The 24,509-nt window shown below is 39.1% G+C and overlaps 1 protein-coding gene across 3 annotated transcripts in view; it reads left to right on the top strand.

Moving 5' to 3' along the window:
• The window catches only part of septin12 (septin 12), an 89,064-nt gene extending 75,160 nt beyond the window's left edge, over positions 1-13,904 (top strand). For all 3 annotated transcript variants that reach the window (XM_067571412.1, XM_067571413.1, XM_067571414.1), the window contains 7 exons: positions 1,284-1,365; positions 1,982-2,119; positions 2,961-3,078; positions 3,313-3,408; positions 4,056-4,152; positions 4,768-4,819; positions 7,284-13,904. In XM_067571412.1, the coding sequence (XP_067427513.1) occupies positions 1,284-1,365; positions 1,982-2,119; positions 2,961-3,078; positions 3,313-3,408; positions 4,056-4,152; positions 4,768-4,819; positions 7,284-7,449 (749 nt within the window). In that variant the 3' untranslated portion in view covers positions 7,450-13,904. The remainder of the gene's footprint in view (positions 1-1,283; positions 1,366-1,981; positions 2,120-2,960; positions 3,079-3,312; positions 3,409-4,055; positions 4,153-4,767; positions 4,820-7,283) is intronic.
• The last annotated feature ends 10,605 nt before the right edge of the window (positions 13,905-24,509 follow it).

Below are 24,509 nucleotides of genomic sequence, written 5' to 3'. Positions count from 1 at the left end.
AGTACATCACAGCAATCTGGCTCTTTCTGACAGTCTTCTGACTGCCTGTCAGGTTTAGCCAAATATTTAGTTCTTGCTCTTTGATTGAAGGTGTTTGCACCAGTGAAACCAGTTCTAGACTGGCTGACTGGTCTAGACAGTGTATGTAGTACTTCATTGCAGGTTAGTGAAAATCTTAATGATCAGGTTCCAGATGTTTGCTCTCATGCTTCCGCTCAGAGGAGGTTCCTGTGTGCTTACTCAACATTAGCAATGGACTTAAATGATAGTCCTTACTCTGCTGCTCAATTCCTTTTGAACATTCACACATCACCACACAAACACACACACACACATACACACGTGAGCTCACACATTACACTGACTCAGTGAAGGTAAAAAATACAGGAGGTATCACTTTGATCTCATCATCACACACATTATGTACACACACCACACACGTTTGTCTTACTGTTGCTTACAAGGATTTACCATTCCCACGGCCAATCCTAACCTTCAGCTTTACTCCAAACTTAGCCAAAAACTGTTCTTATTACATCCTATAGTACGTCCCAATTTTAAAGGACAGGTTCAGAATTATTCAAGTCTGTCTTAAAACAACAGTCAGGAGGCCAAATGAGCATTGAAACATGTTGTTCTTGCTGTAATCATTCCTCCTGTTCATACGGACCATTAGAAGATCCCTTCATAATGCACTTACAATGGAAGTGATGGAGGACAAAAACCTCTTTCACTGTTCATAGGGGCACCTGAGTGTTGTTTTAAAACTTGAAAAATTGTGAACCAACCTCAAGCTAAACTCTCAATCACTGTGCTTCCTTAGTTTTAGGTTGCTTACCACTGGCACAGAGAGAGACTGTTTGCACCAGTTTTCAAATTTTACTTTAAATGCTGATAATGCTGATTTGTGTTTTTAAGTCCTATAAACATAATTGTTATTTATGCTAAAGAATATGCATTTTTACAGTGTAAAATGTAAGGTGTAATAAGAGCCTTTTATCTAATTCTCATCATGGCAGGATTCTCCCAGGCCTCTTCTGTGAAATCTGCCAAAATCAACCCATATGACAATAACTATGAAAAGGCAATTTCTGATTCCAACTTGAGGCTGCACATTGGCTGCCAATTCACACATGATGATTTGTGTGAATTGGAAGCAAATCATGCATGATGATTTGCTGGATAGTCTGGCAACAGTACACCTCTCAGCCACAGCAGAGATATGTGAAAATATATTTTTGTATGTACATGTAACCCATCCCCCTTTGTGCTTATCTGTCTAGTGATTGAGGAGAAGGGGGTGAAGATGAAGCTGACAGTAATCGACACTCCAGGTTTTGGAGACCAGATCAACAATGAGAATTGGTGAGTGGCACAAGAGAGGAGACATGACGGGATAGAGGCAGAGAAAGAGAGGACACTTTCCAGAACTGACTGCCATAGTATTAATAGAAAATTTCTCTTGTTGTAATCCAAAAAAAAACTACCACAGCTTCACTTTATGCTAGTTTTGGATGCATTTTGACTCACATCAGAGTCAGTGTCTCATTTTAAATCCAGTGTGCATGAGTACAGAATGAAAAACATGTGACTGTCCTACTCTAACTGTATAACACTTCTGTCAAGTTGAAAAGTTAGACAAGCATTTACTCACAACTCAACCTGACATAACCAGTATCACTGAAAACAAATTAAATCGCCTGCATCTTAATTAGAATTTAGCCATTGGTGAGTCAGACAGTGTTCAAGTGGTTGAGTAATGTTTGCTAAAACCACAGTGGCCAGCTTAGTTAACTTTTTTTTTAATGACGCTGCATAGGTTTTCGAAATGTATTGACCAATGGGCTTGGGGTTCATTTGGTTTTGGTCTTTTCATGTAATTTTTTGACATAACAAAAATATAATGTGATGATTTTCTTAAAGAAATGACCAGAATATATATAAAATCACTCACTGACTCTTCTCTGTTACTCCTTTCCAGCTGGGAGCCCATAGTGAAGTACGTCAATGAGCAGTATGAGAAATACCTTAGAGAGGAGCTGCATGTCAACCGTAAGAGGAGAATACCTGACACCAGAGTCCACTGCTGCATCTACTTCCTCCCTGCCACTGGACACAGGTCAGTACTCACTCATGGCTGGCTCCAGCATCACACTTCTGCACAAACACGTGGTTATTCAATCAGAATCAAAGTGCTGAATCATATTTATCATAATCACAGCACCTAACCCCTTGTTCGTTGGATGGACCCGTAAAATGTTTTCTGGCAGCATACAGCAAATGTCAAAAACTGAAATATATTTTGGATGTGAACCTGCACTCCCGTGGTAGCGAGGTGTGCAGCGATGTGGTAGGCCAACCAGGAGAAAATTACACTCAGTCCCTCAACAGGCGCATCCTGGCAACTGTACTGTTCCTTGACTTTTTCTCTTGACATGTCTTCACCTTCTGGGTCTCTCTGACCCACGCTCCTGACTTTATAAAGATAAAATTAAGACATTGGTGGGTGAGCTGTAGCTAGAGTGATGAACTCTTCAAATGAGTGAAATAACCCCCAAAAGACAAAGTCAGACAAAGACAAAGCACATCATATTACTGTATGTGCTGCTTCACTGGGGCAACAGCTTTGTGAAAAGATGTTTTTAAAGCCAAGAGTTTGGGTTTACTGCTCACCAACATTTTTGTCAGTTTGCAAGGCCAGAAAATTCTTATTTGGTCAAAGTAGAAAAAGTAAAAGGACAAGTGTTAGTAATTACTGAGTGTTCTGTTTCTTCAGTGCCCTAAAACGTTAGAGGAGGTATTCTATCTTTTTTATTTTACTGTCAACAATCCCATGAAAAGACTTACACTGGCAATGACTTGATCATACTAACTAAGTATTTTCTGTGTATCCAGCCTTATACAGTGTTACACCTCTGTGCCATAGATCTCAAACTGACCAGAGATCTGTCTGTTGCCAGGTTACGCCCCATCGATGTTGAGTTCATGAAGAGGTTGGGAAAGGTAGTGAGCATCGTTCCTGTCATCGCCAAAGCAGACACACTCACCATTGAGGAAAGACAGGAATTCAAGGAGAGGGTGAGGGAACATACACACACATTAAAGCTTGTTTTCTTTAGATCACTTTCTTTTCCTCCAGCTGTTCTCATTGTGAAACACGAACAAAATGTGATTTCAGAAAATCACTTCACTACACCATTTGACACCATGCATGTATTTGGCCCTCATATTCCCTGTCTTGACACATAGCCTTCAGTGTGAACCAGTTAACTGACCTGTTTGACCTGTGTTTGGCCTTTGACCCTTTGACAGATAAGGCAAGACTTGGTGGCAAATGGGATTCGTGTTTACCCCCAGAAAGAGTATGACGAGGATCCAGAGGAGCGCATACTCAACGACAGGATCAGGGTAACATATCCACTCCTGTCATTTAGTCAGAATCATAACCAGCTTTAGTGGCCAAGTATGTTTATGTATGCAAGGGATTAGATTCTATTTGTTACTATTGGCTCTCAATGTACGTATAGACCACTCCAATCCTAACCCTAAATTGGGTTTAATCAAATCAGCACACACATGTTCACTGTACTTGATGGGAACTTGGAGGCAACCAGCTACTATACACAATGGACAGAGAGTGGGAGGTGGAAATCAGAGTTAATATACAGGTATCTTAACAACACCTGAAAAGGGAATCTTTGTTTGTTTAGATGGGCATTTATACAGTCAAGTTACTGCCACAAGTAAGGAATAATCACATGACTGCCTGAATGAACTAAAGACATAAATACTTCATGGAGCATTAGAAACATGCTTGGTGTGACTGTCATGGAGATGGTCAATTTCATAGTCAGAAAATTATAATCTCATATGATATGACAGAGTATGTAATCATTATTTAAGCTAATGGTTTTAACTGTGCAGAGGTTAGTACCTGTAATCATTTATTCTCCGTGGGCTGATACTGTGGGTATCACATATTATAGTGAGCATGTCTCACTCAGGCTCATTTGAAGAATGAGCCTGAGTGAGACATGCTCATATTGTGTGTCCAGGAAAGCATTCCCTTTGCTGTGGTGGGAACCGACAAGGAGCACCAGGTGAATGGAAACAAGGTGCTGGGCCGTAAAACAAAGTGGGGAATCATTGAAGGTAAGGCAGCAATTTAACATGAGCGTTACCTCATTTACACCTGGTATGAACATTCATTCTTACAGTCGCCATTGTACGTGGATTCTGATCTCATGTTTGGCAAAACAGATAAGTAGGTGCAGCCAAGGCTTCAACAGCTGCAGCAGCTGCTTCAATCCAACCTGAAATGAATTGATCTTTTGCACAAAAAATATATAATGGTAGTTTATTTCATAAACTACCATTTCTTCCAATACATCCCCCGCACTTCTTACTTGAGTCTGTGGCAGTTATTGGCAAAATGAAAGTTGGACATTCTGCCATATTAAAGACACAGATTTTTTGTTCAAAGACATCATTATGAAAATCTGCCTCAGTTTTACATATGGACTCCATTTTTGTACATGTTGACCATCACTTCAGTTCAGTCTTTATTGTCCCACATAAAAGCAGAATAAAACACCATCAGCTAAAGAAGTAACATGCAATAGCAATAAAAACAATAAGTGAGTAAAAATAAGTATAAATAAAACATAATAATAACAAAACTAAAACAAGAAGGAAAAAAAGGAAACAATAATAAGCAATAAACAATAAGACAGAGACTTTAACAACCTTGTTTTTCTCTTTTCACAGTTGAAAATGTGGCACACTGTGAGTTTGCCAACCTGAGAGATCTACTCATCAGGTGAGTTACACTGTGCTCTTTCACTTGGCTCATCATGAAAGATAAAAGAAACGGGATATGGGTCATTTGTGAGGACCATAAAAGTCAATGGAGGGACCACTATGACATCCAAAGTGAGGATCATGTGACTGGCAGCAGCTGAAGGCATAATCAGGCTAGTTTGTGGTGGCTGAAATGTGTATCATATAAAGCTCACCAGTGGTAATGGCTTATTATGACAGTTACCGCAGACAACCAAAAAAATAAAATAAAATAATATAACAAAGTAAGAATAATAAAGTGCTGTTTAGCAGTGCAGTCCAGTTTAAGTGCAAATGAAGTGCATTTATTGCACTTGAAACAAAGGAAAATTAAGGAGTACCTGCATCTCTGCCCAGAGGGGTCGAAGAATGAATTCCTCCAAGAGTGTGACTCTACTGCTTGTTGCTACTCATGCAGTGCCATCACAGCACACATTTAAAGTGGAAGTGTTGTAGGTTAGCCGTGACCAACAATTTTTCTAATTTTCTTAAACTTTTTTCACACACTTAATTCTGTCAATTTTCTCGAGAGAGTATTGCTAGTACCCTGATTTGCACAGTTCATGGCGTTGAGACCATAAAGACACAGAAGAGTTTTTGAAGAGAGATCAGGGAGGCAGTGGGATGCAGCTACAAGGAGACTATGGCAGCAGGCTTTTCACCTCGTCTTCTAGAGTGGCCATTCAGAACCAACAGAAACACTTTTGTCTCTAGATGTGGTGGGAGGATACGGGTTTGTTTAAAGCAATCTCAGGCTTGTAGAATGTGTCACAAGTGTAACAGAAAAGTCCAGATCATAGTTTTTCATGATCATCAACTGCATCTCATGGTCTTCATCACCAAATGGAGCTGGCTCAGATGTCATCATGTGACTTAGGTACGGAAATGTAGTCATGTGATAACAAGTGGTTATACAAGGGGGAAACTTTTTCCAATGTTGTTGTTGTATTTGAAAATTGACAATTGTTCTTGCCAAAAACCTTTAAAAGGTGATTAAGTTCTTATATTTTGGCACAGTAAATACACAGTTCTTATTGACCTGAGATGTGTTCACAACTCTGACGCAGCATTCTCCTCAAAGTTCATAAATAAATCCTCATAGGTGTAAGCCTGCTGTTTCAGCTGTTACTAGGCCACAGCATCTCTACTAGTCGGGGTGTACAATTAACTTTAATTCAGTAATAATAATAATGCATTTTCCTCCAGTGTGAGTGAATCATTCTGATTTGAATCTGTTTTGATCACTGGCAAGTGACCTTCGTGTTAGTTGGTTGATCCCTGATGAGGTAAACCAAGGCGAACCCTCCTCGGATCCTCATGGCTCATTGTGGATTATCCATTACATAAGTTTAAATCTATTACTCACTACTTACTGCAGTGTGAGGGAGATAATCCATTCATACAGAACACCTTTTGCAATGCCCCTCAGAGCTTTATTCACCTTAGGAATATGTCAGTCAAGCAGTGTGGCCTGTACTGTGACTTCCTCTGGTTGTCAGTGTATTGAGTTTTAGCGGTTGGAACTTTTTTACTTCTTAGTTCTCTTTACATTTATTCCAGTCAAATGAGTCTCAGTGGGATCATTTTGGTGCTGGAAAGGAGACTCTTGCTTATTCAGTCTTCAAATTCAGGATTCCTGGTCATGGAACGGTGGATCAGCTTTTTATCTTTGCAAGGATACCTGAGGGATATGGGACTTTACCTATCCAGTCTGTATGTGTTTTTGGACCTGGAGAAGGCTTATACTGTGTCCCTCGGGGTCTCTTGTGGGGGGCACTTCAGGGGTATGGGGCACCTGGGTTCATTACTATGAGCCATCCGGTCCTTGTATAACCAGAGTGAGAGCTGTGTCTGCATTCTCGACAGGAAGTCAAGCATGTGCCCTGTGGACATGGGGCTTTGCCAGGGTTGTGCCTTGCCATAGATTTTCATTCATTTGAGATTTTCATAGACAGAATTTTGTGGATGAAGAGCTTCTGCTGGCCTTGTCTGCCAAACAACGTAGCTTCTATCAAGTGTTTTTAACTACAGTTGCTAAAAGTTTGTCATTAATGACCTGTAACGCAGCCCTCTTTTTCTGAGCCAAATTTTCTGAAGATCTTTTTTAGGCACGCTATCTTTCAAAATAACCTGCAACAAAAAGTCTACAAAAATGTTTACATCTATTTTAGAAAAAACATGCAATGAATTTTAGTAACATTTCTGTAATTGAAAGGATTATACAAAACTGCACACGCTCACAAATAGTTTAGGGATCATTTAATTCTTGTGATAGCTCCATCAAGCAATTCCTGACATATTAGAAATGTAAAATGTTATCACTTCCTACAGAAGGACCTCCTCACTACCTGATCCATTTATGAACTGCACAGGTCTGAATCATTGTCGTGTTAGATTAATCAGATACCAAGTTGTGAATCTTTCTGTATGTGTTTCTTGCGAAGGTCTCACCTGCAGGACCTGAAAGAGGTGACACACAACATCCACTATGAAACCTACCGTGTACGACGGCTCAACGAGAGCAACGTGAACTTCAGTGAACTGGGACTGTCCACCTGGCCTCTGGAGAATGGAACTGCTGACAAATGCGAATCGGAGAGCCACCTCTGATCCCTCCATTAGCCTCCTACTCCAGGAATTCTGATGCTACTTGTCCAATCAGAATGAGAGATGGGAAAAAGAAAGCTATTTTCCCCACATAAAATGGGATGGAAAAATGATTTTTTAATTGTTTTTCCCTTTTGTTCATTATGGGACCAACTAGTGGATTGTTTTTAAATGATAAATTCTATTTGAGTTTTTACGTAAGACATAAGAAATGCATCAGATATGGATATATTTTTGAATGCGAGCTCATATATATTTTCTGGAAGTATGGTGACATATATAGGACAGGGAAGAACAAGCAGCATAATATGGAACAATGAGAGGAAACATAAACACAAGTCTCCCAATGGTATGTAAGCATCTTGGTATCTTCTAGATTAATGATACACTGTATGGCCAAAAGTATGTGGATAGCCAAGGCCATAGTGCCAAACATTGTTGGCTGATATCACTAATGCTCTTGTGGCTTAATGAGAGCAAATCCCTGCAGCTAGGTTCCTACATCTGGTGGGAAAACTTCCCAGAAGATCACATATGGGTGGAATGTTCGGTTGTCCATATACATTTGGTAATGCAGTGTATCATTCTTGCTGAGGTCAAATGTGTTTAAATGTGATTCTAAGGAAAAACCCATCATGTTATGGCTTGAGGAAAGGTTTCGATTGACAATTGACAATAGAAACAACTATGAACACCAAGCAGTATCCAAAATAATTGCAGCATTTAAAGCAGGACAATTAGCTCCTCCTCAAAAAAAAGAAAAAATGAAGCTGATGCTGTGCTAGGTGCTGCCCTGTTCATTTTGTCTCTTTCTAAAAGGACTGTCTTCAGCTTCTAATCTGAAGTACTCTAACTTTGTAAGAGTCAAGTCTTCCAACATGCTGTGGAGAGGTGGATGATGTTTGGTTGAAATTGCTTTTTATGAAAAGAAGGTTGCCTTTTCTGAGTTAATGGCAGATGTAACTGACTGTAGGAAATATAAACTAAATGATTAGACTATAGGGGTTTGGAGGACATTCTGTATTGTACCTTTCACCCTGCTGAGTTTAAACGTCTGCTAGCTTCTCTCTCCATGCAGAAGTCCATGTCCACACTCACATGGATAAAACTGAATACACTGTTTATGTTAAAGATGTTTGCCCACACTAGTAAAATGTCAAAACAACAGAAGAATACTTCATTTGTTGACTTTCTACCTCTTTTAAAGAGTAACTACACCCCAAAATGTTTTGGAGTAGTTTATATCTATTTATCATTTGACACAGATAGAAAAAAGCAAAACTAGTCATTGGGCTCTCCTTTAATCATGCAAGTGCGAAGTGTTAGATGTTGGGTGCACAGACTGTGTGGGCGCCTTCAAGAACACTTTTTTTTAATCTTGGTTCATGTGTGTGCAAAAGTGCACAAGGTCTAGCTGCACGTGAATATAGATCAGAGGTTGTGGTGAGTAATAAATGTACTCTCATTGCTGAGCTGAGCCAGATAGTGATGCATGACAGCATTAGCTCAACAAATGGAGAAACATTTAAAGTACAGTGATGATAGCTATTAAAAATGTTTGATCGGGTCAGTTTAAATTCTACAGTATCTCAAGTAGTAAATTTTCACATCATATTGTAATAGATGTGACAGCAGCATTTGCACTGTGATGCATTTCTAGAATAAAATATGAGACATCACTCGCTAAAAACTAAGTTGTGAAGCAGGCAATGGTTGCATAAGAAAAATGTTCCCTGGTAATTCATTGTCTCCCATAGAAAAAGCAGAATACAGAGTTATAATCGACTGCATGTGTAGACACCAAAATACCACACAGACAGAAAAGCCAGTTTCAAGGTAAGGAAACCACCAAACTGTCATAGTGCTGCTCGTTGTGCCGCCACAAAAACAGGGCCCATTTACATCATCAGTTGAGAGAATAATGTGCAAAATGTCAAAATTTAGCTCAGAATTCCACCTGGATAAAATGAGCAGAAGGCATTAATTTTAGATGTTTGAGTGTACAAGAGAAATTTCTAGGCTAAGACTGTTTTAGACTCAGTATAAAAGCAGATTGATGAAGGCTTGGTCACTGATTTTTCAAGATCGTGATCCACTCTCATTTGCAAGCTTTACTCTGAGTGGGATAAGCTTTTCTATAGTTTTTGTTAGTGATATTTCACATTTATTATTTTGCAGATTTTAGTGGCTTTTATTCTGCTATCTTCTCAGTACTGCAGCTCTGATCTGTGGTTTTGAACTAATGCTACTTAAGCCTGGCACATAACAGGTGACATTAACAAGTCTTCACAGATGTTGACAGAGAGACGCTGTCAACACTATTATCCCCATTTGTACATTTCAGTGCATCGCAGCAGGCTTTTCACCTCGCCTTAAAGTTTCAAAACAGGTATAATTACACTTGCCTTTAGTTGTGGTCAGACGAAAAGTTGATGAAGCATAATGAGACCATACATATCTTTTTTTTTTATTGGATGCCAAAGCTTTGCTGGCCTCTGTGCCTTTCCAGCAGGTCAGAGAGCCCATCAGTGGCTGCTCTTGGTTGATTAGCTCTGACTAGCACTGCAGGCTTGCATCATTCACACTACCTACACTGAGTGTCTTCATACCCCATATGTCATCAAAAGCTATGTAGCCATGAGACTAAGCCCACTGACATTTGCCCACCCACTGAACTCCCACTCTGTTGCATTTTTTAAATATGCTAAAAAAAATTAAAAAAAAAAGGTCCTTACAGAAATTGAGGACGTACTTACACTTCAAAGAGTAATGTAAAGCAGTGTTTCACTCACCACAGTCGCTGGGTCTGGTCAGAGATGTGCTCTGTAGCACTGGTGTACTGACACACCCTGAAATACAATTCTACATCACTGCATCTATATCTATATCTATATATATATATATATATATATATATATATATATCAGTATATATATGTGTGTGTGTGTGTGTGTGTGTGTGTGTGTGTATGTATGTATATATATTTAATCTAGGGCTTTACTGCAATATCTTTGCATGATTTACAGTTCAAAAAACTCCTATCTATCTTATACTGTTGCAGCCCTTACATTCAGCCACTTTCTGAAACTGACCATTTTAGCGCCCCCCCCTCCCAAGGAGCCCCCTCTGTTCCGATTGGTTAGCTTCTGGGAGTTGCATTACAGCTGACTTCTGGCTGCACAGGAGGCTACATCAATAAACCATGAAACAAAGTATAGTAGTAGGATTTCACTACTTTTTCTCATTCTTTACTCGAAATGTCAGCTTCTCAATTACATCCGCACATGTCTGAGCTGGAAACCGATCAGGAATATGAGAGTGGACAGCACCAACATCCACAGCAACATAGATTACAGCAGGATGTCTGTTTGGTAAATATTCCTCACATTACCTGCTTATTATGTGACATAACAGTGGATTTAGTCTTTCAGTCACAAGCCGTATATAAATATTTTTCTATATATGCCCCCGTTAATAGGTGTACATGTGGGAAATGTGCTAAAATGCTGACTGAAGTGGAAAAAGTATTCTGCTGTCGCCAAACAGCTGTATAGTATCTCCCTGCACCATCAGTTATTTGTATGCTGGAGTACATTACATGCCTATAATACTGCTCAAGTAGGCTATTTTGCAAGAATGTGTACATACATTTACCAAGAAGACCATAGTTTGACAGGCTTTTGTCTTGGAATATCTTCGCTTGAGCATAACTGCTATGTGTGCTGTGCCTGGAGCAGATGACCATATAAAGAAATCTGTGACGAGCTGACATCAGTTCATCGTGAAAGTATAAAAAAACATTGGAAACCTGAGCTTTTTGCTCACGGGGATCACTTTTACATACGTTTACCTCATCATTTGAAATTTTGGCCACATTTAATATGAACATCTGACATTGTAACATTATATATATGACAGAAAATAAAGAGAAGCATAATAGGTCCACTTTAAGGCATTTGACAAATGTCAAAATGGTGCCATTGTCTGATAAAGACTGTGTTTTGATGGTTTACACCCTTTCAACAAACAAAAAGACTTCTCTCTCTCTCTCTCTTTCTCTATCTTTCTGCCCCCTTGACTTTACCAGTATTAGCAACTCCACACTCCATGTTGTAGGGAGGAGAAACACTGTTGTACAGACTGTCTGTTGCATTTCTGACTACATTACAGCTGGGTGTGCATGGTACATTGTACCACACCCCACTGTGCATGTAATATTGCGCTATAGTATACCATGGAGTGCTGTAGTGCACAGCATGTGGACAGAGCATTCAGCATGAGCAGGATTTTCAGTCTGGGTGTAGTTACTCTTTAAATGACAAGGTCATTTTAAGATTTATCCTCATTAAATCTTCACTGTCACTTCATTATCCAGCACTGATTACTTTCATCTCCATAATCTTTAGTCAGCTCAATATACGCTATAATCATTGTACTTCTGACTGTTGTATTGTGTGTAATGTTCACATGTTTTCAGCCTGCCATCATGAGTTCAAGCAGAGAGTTAAGTATTAACTGATTTTTTTCAATGATTGTATTTTATTGAGGGACAATTTGCAAGTTATTCATTTAGTAATCTCTCGTCTTCAGTTTCTTTATTGTTATTCATATACTCCAAAGATAATTTAGATCACTTTTTTATCCAAGGAAAGCTTTCTCTGCTTTGCATCCTGCATTCACAATGGCTACCAGTCCTCTGGTGGCCACTGAGCAGCTGGAGCTTTAATGTCTGCCCTCAGATAAGTTGATACACACTGTATGTATAAGGTATCAATTTTTTATCCTATCCGTGCCTTAGTTTTGAAAATATTAACATTTTACTTACTGGCTCCCTCATAGTCATTTTGGACACAGGGACACAGCTTATCAACACAGCTTCAGGAATGTTTTAAACAAGTCCAGTTTAACACAGTTATCAAAATAGTTCCCAACCACTCAGCCATAGAACATTTGTTAACAATGAGAAAACAATATCATTCAACAAAATGATAAAACTTTGAAGGCTATTACAGAGTACACAATCTGTCTGTGTTGTATTTTTCTCCTTTGTAGCTGTCTAGCCCACAACAAGGTACTGATGTTGAACTAAAGTCAGAATGTGAGGTTAACTTGGTCCAAACTTAGTTTATTGAGTAATTTCTCTTTCTGTCTGTGCCAATCATCTGCATCCCTGTGTGTCATATTTGCAACACATGACAGTAGATATGCAATTCAAAATATAGCTTTGGCTCTCAAGTCAGGTTTGGTTCTTAAAGTTGACAGTAAAGTCAGGTTCAGTCAGGTTGGGTCTTACAGGTGTAGTTATGGGCCAGGATCGGATCTCAGGCTTGTACAGAGCTCTGGCAGTGTGTGGCAGAATTTCTGCAGGGAAGTTGTGGAGATAAAAGGCATAAGGCATGCAGTCTGTAATGTTCTAAATAAGCCAAACATCTACAACAGTTGTGACACCCCCTCCACCCCCAATTCCACCTGTTGCAACAGTGCTGTCAATATAAAAATGGCCAGCAGTGCAAAAAAGGTTGGACACTCTTAATCTAATTCATTTGTTTGGGAGTGAAAGCAGATCTGAGAGTTGTTGGGATGATCTTTTGTGTGTAGTTTATGGTAATGAGTCGTTGCACTTATATGTGTGTGCATTATTTGTTTGCAGTTTGATGAGGCTTTTTTATATGTACATTACATCAATGTAACAATCTGTTTGATTAGACATTTTGACTTATAGTAGGAAAAGCACAGGTGTTACTAATCACGTTAACGATGGCTCCATTCTATCCAAGTATCCCAGCAGCTAAATGGAATTCAGCCATAATTAATATTATTATTCACACCTGTGCTTTTTCTACTGTGACATGTCTCCTGTAAAAAAAAGCCTATCAGCTACTCGAATTTGAACTCAACACAATGGTTTATGAAATTTTAACGATTGTTAATGTTAAAATGGTAAAGCATGCTCAGCTGTCTTTCCATGGATAAATGAAGGTTAAAACATATTCTTAGAGACACAGTGTGGAGTCTGGAAACATGACAAACATACATTGGAAACATGAAAACACTGGAGCGTAATCAGGCTTAGTGTTGGTCTGGTCTTGCCTGTTTCTGTCACTTCATTTTGACTGTGTGACCAAAGAACAGAAGATAAACCTTCCTTTTTTTCAAAGTAATTGCTGAACTACCTGGTGTTCAAAATGTCAGTTTTCTTCTTAAGCCACATATTATCCACAATGATAACAAACCTTCCACAGTCACGTTTCACTGATGTGATGTCTGACATTCAGTGTTACTGTCTTCTTGCCTCTCAGCTCTGCTCTGTATTCTGAAGCTCTGTGTTAACCTCCCACCCCTTGTGTTTTATTTTCAGTATGTACTAACAGTTCCTATATGGCTATTGTCTTTGTTTTTATAGTATTAATGATACACATGTTAACACTGTTAATTTACAATTAAATACTTGTCACTTGCTCTGTCTAGTGTGAAGTCATTGTAATAAACCTATTGATTTTGATCACCCTGTGACCTTTCTCACTGCACTATCACTAAGGCTGTAGTATCATTTACAAAGTGGGGAACTACCTGTGGGTCCCAGACCCTCAGTGGTCTCAAAAGCCCCCAGGGTCACTGTGTGTCATCTAGTTTTTAATTTGATTATTTGCACCTTTGTAAGGGAATTCAACAAAATCACCAAGGATCATCCTGCGTTATTACTTAAACTCATGGCTCTTACTTGTAGAGGGACCTTTATGAGGGCAGTAGGTTGGGGCCACTAGCACAGCAGCAATTTTTTCCCCAAGGGTCCCAATTAGTTAATTTTACCATGACAACCACCAAAATTGTTTAAAGGGGTACTCCTGAGATTTAGTTAAAGGATAGGTTCACAATCTGCAAAAATGTCTTTAAAAGTTTATCTTGATCTAATATGAAGGCTGTGGTCAGTGTTGGGGATTAAGGTTAAGGTTATAGAGAAGTTCAAAGAGCAAGAGGGAGGCAGAGCCATGAAGAGACATCTGATCAGATAGAACTCTCCCCCGCCAGATCGGGCCGTACACTTTACCTTCTCCTACTCCCCCACTCACATGGGGAGGAGAGGAGCGAAGAGAGGAGAAAAACAAAGGAAGAATAAATCTACAATTGGTATTGGATTAGAATCTAATTTTAAGACTATATTTCAATTCCAACTAAATTTTAAGGACAAAAAAGGTGCTATGTGGACTTGGAACTGACTTGAGATTATATTTACCACTTGATTTTGGAAGAAAACATAAGGCACTATCTAGATGGACTTTATTGTGATTAAATGATTGTATCTGATATTTTAATCTAACTAATGCAATGAAAAGCTGGGTCTCTTGTCTGATTCACCCCAAAAACTTTATTGCTCATCCTATAGGTTGACTATACATATATGCCCAAGTCTAATGACTATTCGCTAATGACCCCTGGTGGTCAAAAGGTGTAATAACCCTTAACCATCACAGAGGACCATAAGGTGCTATCTGGATACTACTGACACCTTGTGGACAGGAATGAAATAACCTCCAATTATCACAGAGGAGACATCAGCTGTTATATGAAGAAATGTTCTTCTGATGAATGTCCACTGAAATGAGCCAGAATAAGTTCCATTTAACTAGGTTTCTTCCAGTAACACAGAGTGAAGATGGTTGAGGTCAGTCAGCTGTGCAAAGAGTTTAAATTGTCTTCCTCCAACTGGTTTTTAATTCAATTTTGTGGTTGTGATTAGATGTCACCTGCATTTTAAAATCTCATTTGAGGACCGAAGAAAAGAAAGGATAAGTCTGGAGTTTAGAGAGGGCCCGTCTTCTGAGGCACTGGCTCGTTAGGAATTTGAATATATCTCAATGACTCCCCCCTGCTTCGTCCATCGACTGGGTAGTTGAAATGGGGAGCTAAAGGTAATGCACTGACCAGCGCATATCATCTGCAGCCCACTGTTCCCATATCCGCTACCATTTTATTAGTGTATTATAGTTCCCTGCTCAAGGTTTTTTTTAACATAAGTCCTTCTCCCTGGATGTTAATATCGGGGATAAAATTCCCCGGTATCATATTTTCTTGTAGAATTATCACCTCCACCTATCCACCATCTATCACCAAAAGAAGGGTTGTGTATATATAATATATATACACCAACCCTTTAACCCTCCTGTTGTCCTCGGGTCAAATTTGACCCCTTTCAAATGGTTTTATATCAGAAATATATCTTTCATCTAATGGCTTGAAAATCACATGGATGGTGCCATACTACACACTTTGCAAGTAAAAGTAACGATCACTACTTTCATAGAATTTTGGGTGTTTTATTAAAATTTATAGCATCTGTGGGCTTTTGTCCTCCCGGGTCAATTTTGACTCGGGAGGACAAAAGTTGCATGGTCGACGAGGAGACAACAGGAGGGTTAAAGTGCCAAGTTTAAGTTATCACTGTCTAGTTTTATAAGTGCTATAAAAGTGCATGCAATAGAACAATTAAGTGCAATTCATAAAATATGAATACAATAGAATCAAACAACTATTAATGCAAATAAGAGAATACACAATCAGTTAATCATAAAATATAAAATATTTTTAATATTGAACAGTGGTGAAAAGCATAATCAATTGTTAAATTATTGAGAACTTCTCCTGGATTTCTGTGTGTTAAGGAGAGAAAAGGTGAATGTAAAAAGGAAAGAAGAGGGAAGCATATCCTCACCGCAGGAGAAGTCTGCTAAAAAAAAAATGTTAAAAGTGAATTGATAGGAGCCCTTGGCAGGTAAATATTTTTTCCTTTATTATAAAATTTAGTTTTAATAAACATAATCATTGTTATTGTTAATATTTTTCTTTTAAGCCATCAGTTTTTTAATAATCAAATCCATTTCCTCTCCACTGTCCTATGGGGAGCTGTGGACCACTCATAGTTACTCTTTAGGCCCAAAGTTCGGAGATTATGCAGGCCATGACATTTAAAATGTAAATATAAAATACTTGTACCTTGTCCCTTTTCTATGGTTATGGTTAGGGTTAGGAGTTAGGTATAGTGATGAATATGAGTCAAGGAACTCATTACCACAAAAGTCATTAGAATACTGCAGGCTTGGTATTGAGCCAGATAGGGGCACCGAGCCAGATGGGGGCGCCTTTTTCCACTGGAAAATAGATGAAATTGGCATCAAAGGTAACTAACAAAGATAAATGGGCATGTGATTCTGTGTGACAAGTCATGTTGATCAAATGAAAGCAAAATGAAAATGAATGACTAACTGAAATGTCTGACATGCTGTGTGTACTACTTGATTCAATTATTCCATCTCAGCTCTTAAGGCCTGCTGCATACAGAAGGACAGGGTCGCAAGCAAACTGGCTTGCAGGACGGAGGCTGAGAGGAGCCACTTCCCTAGATGACCTCTCAGGAGAGAAAATTAAGACCGCACTGAGAAAGAGGAGAGGGTCTGCATAGGTGGAGGAGGAGCTGAAGAAATCGCTAAAACAAGGTGAAATCAACACAGGTGTCATTTTTTCTAACCATCTGTAAATACTTGTTTTTTTATATTTGATTGCTGCTTGTTGTTTTTGTTGTTGTTTGCTTTTGTAATTGCACTTTTAAATTTCCTAGTTTATGTAGTAACAGTGTGGTTTTAATAGTGTTGTTGTAAATAGATTGTTTCAATGTACCTGGTCTATCCATGGGTGCAGTTCATTCAATTAGCTGAGAGGTTACCTACCTCTTATCCTTTGAAACATCACGCCACACTAACATAACTTAGTATCATGTGAAAATCATGTTGCAAGATCTACCTGCTCTTGTTTTCTTCATTTTTCAGGCTTTTAATTTGGTAACTTCAAGCTTTATTTTGTCAAAATTCACACCACTCTGGTTTAGGGGTAACTTGTGCGAGTTTTACTTTGTGGGGCTAGAGGTTTCAGGGGGATTTTTCTGGGTTATTTGGTGACCCCATGTGATGGCTTAGCGTTAGGGCTTTGGGTTGGTCTACAGAAGGCCATGGTGATGAACATTCAAAGGTCCCAAGTCAAATAACTGTGTGTTTGTGTTGATATGATAAAAAAATTCAGGCCTGTCCTAATGCCAAATACACAATCAATACAGGGGAGCTATACACCAAATTAAAGCTGTTGTTCTGCTTATTGCAGAGAGAATACACACATGCTATTTGTGATTTGTGTTCCAGGAAAAACACTGCAACAATGTGGATGTTTTGCATATTTTTGGAAGCCTGCGTAGCCTCTTAACATCCACCCTTTTTTTGGGAATTTTCTCCCATTTGGCATACCCAAATGGAAAAGCTTATAACAGATAGCTGTAAGGCCAAGATGTATGTATTAGGCTTCATTTGAAAAGTAACATTGTCTAGTTTCTGGAGACTGGATGCTTGGTCCTTATCTTTAATGAGTCATATTTAAATAACAATAACTCGGGCACGCTTTATGCCATAACTATGCAAATCACCACATACAGTGCTGCTTGAAAGTTTGTGAACACTTAAGAATTTGCTCTATTTCTGCATAAATATGACCTAAACATGATCAGATTTCTATGCAAGTCTTAAAACTAGATAAAGAGACATTGATTAAACAAATGAGACAAAAACCTTACACTTGTTAATTTATTTACTGAGGAAAATGAAACAATGTTACATATTTCTGCTTGGCAAAAGTATGTGAACCTCTAGGATTAACACTTCATTTTAAGGGGAAATTAGAGTCAGGTGTTTCAATCAATGGAATGGCAATCAGGTGTGGGTCTGGGAGGCCCTGCCTTATTTAAAGAGGAGAAATCTCGGTCTTCACTATCAAAGTCTGAGCTTCTCAACACAGATTTGAGGAGGTGCGTCATGGCTCTAACAAAGAGGACCTTGGGAGAAGATTTTCTGATACTCACCAAGCTGGAAAGGGTTACAAAACCATTTCTAAACAGATTGGACACCACCAGTCAGCTGTCAGGCAGATTATGTACAAATGGAAGACATCCAACACTATTGTTGCCCTCCCCAGAAGTGGTTACAAGGTACAAAGATAACACCAAGAGCAAGGTGTTTAATAGTCTGGAGGGCCACAAGGGTAACGTCTAGGAAACTGAAGGTCTCTCTTGCAGTGGCTACAGTCAATGTTCATGAGTCCACCATCAGGAGAACATTGAACATCAATGGTGTGCATAGCAGAGTTGGAAAAAAGCCACTTCTCTCCAAACAGAACATTGCTGCTGTCTACAGTTTGTTCAAGATCATGTGGATAAGCCAGAAGGCGATTGGAAAAATGTTCTGTGGATGGATGAGACCAAAATCAAACTTTTTGGCTTGAATGAGGAGCATTGTGTTTGGTGATGAGCAAACAACTGCTTTCCGGCATAAGACCCTTAACCCATCTGTGAAATATGGTGGTGGTAGTATCATGGTTTGGGCTGCTTTGCTGCCTCTGGACCAGGATAGCTTGCAATTATTGATGGAGCTATGAGTTCTGAGTTGAACCAGCAAATTCTACAGGAGAATGTCAAGGTATCTGTTCATGAACTGAAGCTCAACAGTAATAACTTGTAATAACTTACAAACTAAACATATAGATTCACTGACTGAAGATTATGAAAATAAAATGCACATTTCTGGCTAGAAATGTTATCAACGCATTTTAATGCTAAGATTATCTTAAAATATTGCTTTTTTGGGCACAGAGGGGGTTGACAGACAGAGACCTGACAGTCACATGACGTGGATGCAGGCCAATAAAAAAGAATAGGCCAAAAAAACAAAGAAAAACCCAAAAAATATTGGTATCTCACAATTTTAGAGCTGTTATTGTGAAACTCATACGTTTTGCACTGTGGCCCAACGTAGCTGTTACACTTTTTGTCCCAATGGGACTCTATATAATGGCCCAAACCATTATATAGAGCAAAGAAGGACTATCTGCGTGATCTCATCGCACAAGGCTTGGTGAAAATATCAAACTCACCTTGTGCATCTCCAGTAGTTTGCGTCAAAAAGTATGAGAGCTAGAGCTTGTGCTTGTGTTTTGATTACTGTGGCCATGAAATTCCTGTTTTCCAGGCCTCAAACTGGTTTGAAATTAACAGAATATTTCAGAAAAGTTCTCGAAAAATGTTTCGAAAAAGAATGTCAGCCAAAGTGAATGTCTCAACAAGAGAAGGATTGATTCAGATAATGGAGGCTCCCTCTGCATTATACAATACTCTCCTTTGGGTAAAGTATTTCAAGAGATTGTCCAGCAACACTGGCATATTTTGAAATCTGATCCTAATCTTAAATCAGTTTTTAAAGATTCCCTATGCATTGTTTACAAACCTGCCCCAAACATTTGTGATCTCATAGTCATAGCCGACCTTTCATCTGATCTACTCACTTCTTATCAGTCATTCCAGGTGGTAACTACAAGTGTGCAAAGTGCGCACAATGTAATTTCACTCTCAAATGTCATTCATTTACTCATCTGCATTCTGGCCAAAAAAATTAATATCAAGAGTATCATTACTTGTAACACAAAAAACATCATCTACATGATTAAATGTCTATGTGGTTTGGCTTACATAGGAAAAACAACACACTGACTCAAGACCCGTATTTCAGAACATAGAAGTAGCGTACGTACTAACGATCAAAAGAACCCTGTGGCTGTGCACTTTAACTCATTCAAACATAATCCATCCACACTGAGATACACTGGAATTGAACATGTGAAAACCGCCAGAAGGGAAGGAGGCATCAACAACATCCTTTTGAAAACAGAGGCATTCTATATTTTTACCCTTAATACTTTATCAACTAAGGGCTTAAATTGAGATTTTGATCTAAAACCTTTTTTGTAAGTGGTTATAGTTGATAGAACAAAACATCTTTTCTAAGTATGATTGATAGACCCCATTTTACTTTTACAGATACCTTAACAAATATTATTGTCTCTCCTGTAGGTTAATATTTGTTGATGCAACCTCCCTTTTCATTTTCTTCTTTTGATTGTGTTGCCTTTTCTGTTGTAGGTTTCAACACAAATTCTAGGCGATTATTAGGTTGAACTTGCCTGCATTCCCCCAAAAAATTTTTGGGCAAGTAATATATTACTGTTTTCTATTTTCCTATGTATTTTTCTGTATAGAAGTTTTTCTATTTTTCTATGTATTTTTCCATGTAATATTTTTTATGGTAACTTTTTGGATAACGATCTATATTTGATTCAACTTTTGAAGTGTTCTATTTCATATGCACCTGTATAATATTGATGTTGTTGTTGTTTCAAGTTGTTTTTGCCCTTTTCGTAGAGCATGTTCTGTTCCACATGTGGGAGTATCAGACAGTGTTGTCCAGCTCTGCCCTGATTGGTTCAGCTTGGGAGCAGACTGACTCTCAGTCATGCAGATCACAACCACCTGAGTGCTGAATGTGTTTGTGCCTACATATTGTTTGTCTTGCTCTGTGATGGAGATTTGACAATGCCTGAGGAAGATCTCTGATAGATCAAAACGTTGCTCAATTAAAATTGCTGGGAGCTACTGGTACAGTGTGCCAATCTTTTTGCTGATTTTTATATATTGACTATGTGACATATATCCCTAACATAAATAGGTATTTTTAAAATTGTTTGCAATTAACAGGATTAACAGTTTGGGTTTTTTGTGTAAGATTAATTTCATTTCATTTTGAGATAGTCTACTTGTTAGGCCAGGCTACAGGTGATACAATTACAAGCAATTATACTTAATTGAAAGCAACGGGTAGGCTAACCGATTTGCAATGTGATAGGTTAGTTGCTTATTCAGGAATATACTTAAACAAGAGCCTTGACAGTCATCAAATCTTGGCCATGGCAGATCTGGCTCTGTTAGAAGACCTCTACGTGCCCGTAAGACATGAGAGGGTTTTTCGGGACTGCAGGGATCTTTTTATGGGGAGTGACAGGTGGCTATTAAGTCGCTTTTGTCTCCCAAGGCATCACCTTCTGGAATTATGCCACAATTTGGAACTTCAATTAACGAGAGAAACCCAACGCTTGAATGCCATACCTGTGCCAGTGCAAGTGTTCTCCACATTGTGGTTTTTGGCAGCCGGGACATTTCAGTGGGTCAAGTGATATCAAGCCCCTTTATCATAGATACATCACATTTCCATACAATGATGCTCAGCAAACCATGATTAAGAGAGAATTTTATGAAATTGCGGGTGTCTTAATGTGATTGGTGCAATTGATTGTACCCATGTGTGTGTGAAGCCACCGTCCCACATGAATGATTACGCATTCATCAATCGTAAAAACTATCACTCCATAAATGTTCAGGTCATTTGTGATACCAGGCTATCTCTCCTAAATGTGGTAGCCCGGTGGCCTGGGGGATGCATGACACCGTCATCTTTCAAAATAGCAGTGTAGGGACATGGCTACAGGAGGGCGCACTGCAGGGTCAGAGCCATCTCCTCAGTGAGTAACTACTGTGTTAAAGTAATATTCTTTAAGTATTCCAATGACTCTAACATTTTGGTGTAATTCGTGTGCTAGGTGATAAAGGTTATCCCCTCACGGAATACCTGGTAACCCCACTGGCAAACCCTGCAACAGAGCAGGAGCGCAGAATCAATAGAGCACACACAGGCCATGGTAGAGCACTGCATCGGGTTGCTTAAGGACAGATGGCTCTGTGTAGGATCAGCGGGGGGAACTCTACTGCACGCCAGAAAAACTTTGCAAAATTATTTTGGCTAGGTGGGGTTCTGCACAATATTGCGCAGGATAACAGTGCCATTTGATGTTCCGATGCAGCCAGATGAACCTATGCCCAGAGAGCTGTGGCCAGCACAGCCGCATTTGGGGGCTATACGAAGGAGACAGAACCTCATTCATCGCGTCTAAAATGTAAAGTATTAAATACTTATGTCTGGCAAGTAGGCTATTCAATACAAGAAACAGACACTACACAGTGTTCTGTCAAACATTTTATTTATGTGATGCATGTTTCAGGTTTTCATTTATCTCTTTTATAGTGTCGTTGATGGCTATAAGTGAGCAATTATCTCCACCATTGACAGACAAATTTTGGTTTGTTTTTCCAAGACCTCTGCTGTCAGAATCCAGGGTCATGGTGGTGGGCCAGCACGGGGGGTGGAGGACACATGTCCCCTCTCACAGCTCATGATTTGTGTAACCGAGCTCTGATTGATCTGAAACCTCATTAAAATTAGGAAATAAAGTCTTCAACCGTGTAATTCTTTCTTTCTTTGATATGGAGAGAGCACATTTAAATAGGCTACAAAAAATACTAGTAGCCTAGGATACTAAATATTTACCATTATCCAGCTTGGACACAGTCTCCTCTGCCACTTGCGGCTGAAATTGAAGTAAATCCAATGAGCGCGGCCACACGCTGCTCATTCTGCGTCAATGCAAGGCTGTGGTCCTATACATACACACAAACACACACACACACACACACACACACACACACACACACACACACACACACACACACATATACATATATATATATATATATATATATATGTGTGTATATATGTGCTATACATCACAGATGTATAACTTAAATATTCAAACCTCAGCTGGAGTTTGATTGTTGACGGCAATGCTATTGACCACAGCAGTGATTTCTTTCCATACTGTGTATTTCTGAGTTCCTTTGATGCAACTTTTCACGCTGCCAAATAGAGCTAACTTGTTCAATTGGACTTGTGACGTTGTCACGTGTGGTTTTAGTTTCAAGGTCTGAGAAGTTTCACTTCTTGGCCATATTCTGCATCTCCATGTCATTAACTCTAGGGGCAAGGCCTCTAAACTGAGAATATATAGGGGCGTGATATTTCAATGACAATTGTTCTCAGCTGCCACATTTATCAACACTCGATCATTCTTATGCTGTGATATGTGTGATATGTGTGAGATATGAACATTTCATGAATCACATGTGAACCCTGTTGTAAGATTATTTCTGCACTTGGATCTGCACTGGTTTCTATGTTAGATTGATAAATGAGAGTCAAAGACTGCAGTACAATATGCAGGCTGTCTTCTCTCACTCCTCTTTCTTAAACTTACAGATTCTTTCTTCCTTCAAACACTTTGTACACAGGTTATAAGTCCTCATGCTCTGCAAGTCCTCCTGCCACTAATGATGTACAAATTTCTGACCTAGAAGCTTTGCTTTAGTATCCAAATAAAGAATACAGGAAGTATCCCTTAGTGGAGCAAAAAGTAAGGGTGTGGAGGTTGCGGTGGTATGTGCGTGTGTAGCACATTTGATTTTCATGCAGGTGACCAGAGTTCACAAACCTGCATTTAATGTTTGTCTTTTTATTAACTAATTATTATTAAAACAACAGCCCAAATGAACATTGAATCATGTTTGTCTTGCTGTAATCATTCCTCATGTTCATACTGACCATTAGAAGATCCCTTCATAATGCACTTACAATGTAAGTGATGGGAGACAAAATCCACAGTCCTCCTTCTGTGCAAAAATGTATTTAAAAGTTTATCTGAAACTAATCAATCAATCAATCAATCAATCTTTATTTATATAGCGCCATATCACAACAGAAGTCATCTCAAGGCACTTTTCACATAGAGCAGGTCAAGACCGTACTCTTTAATTTACAGAGACCCAACAATTCCCCCATGAGCAAGCACTTGGCGACAGCGGTAAGGAAAAACTCCCCTTTAACGGGTAGAAACCTCAAGCAGACCCCGGCTCTTGGTGGGCGGCCATCTGCTTTGACCGGTTGGGTTGAGAGAGAGAAAGAGAGAGGGAAAGGGGGAGGGGGGACAGAAGAAAAACAATCACAACAACAAACAACAACAAGCACAAGCAGCAACAGCCAGGGAAGGATGCCATCAGGACTGTGAAGGACCGCGAAGGTTCGGCCCGGGAGTCAGGTTTTTCTGTGAGATGAGAAAGCACAAAAAACTCCGGGGAAGAAGCAAAGTTAGTGACATGCATTGATGTTACATGAATGCATACAGAAGCTAATATGAAGCTTCATCATCCAGATGAGTCAAATCAAGTAGATATCTTTCAACGTTACAGTCTTTTTAGT

The sequence above is a fragment of the Thunnus thynnus genome, chromosome 17, assembly GCF_963924715.1.
Source record: "Thunnus thynnus chromosome 17, fThuThy2.1, whole genome shotgun sequence".
NCBI classification, from domain to species: Eukaryota; Metazoa; Chordata; class Actinopteri; order Scombriformes; family Scombridae; genus Thunnus; species Thunnus thynnus.
The sequence above is the reverse complement of the archived record's forward strand: the minus strand, read 5'-3'. Positions and strand labels throughout refer to the sequence as shown.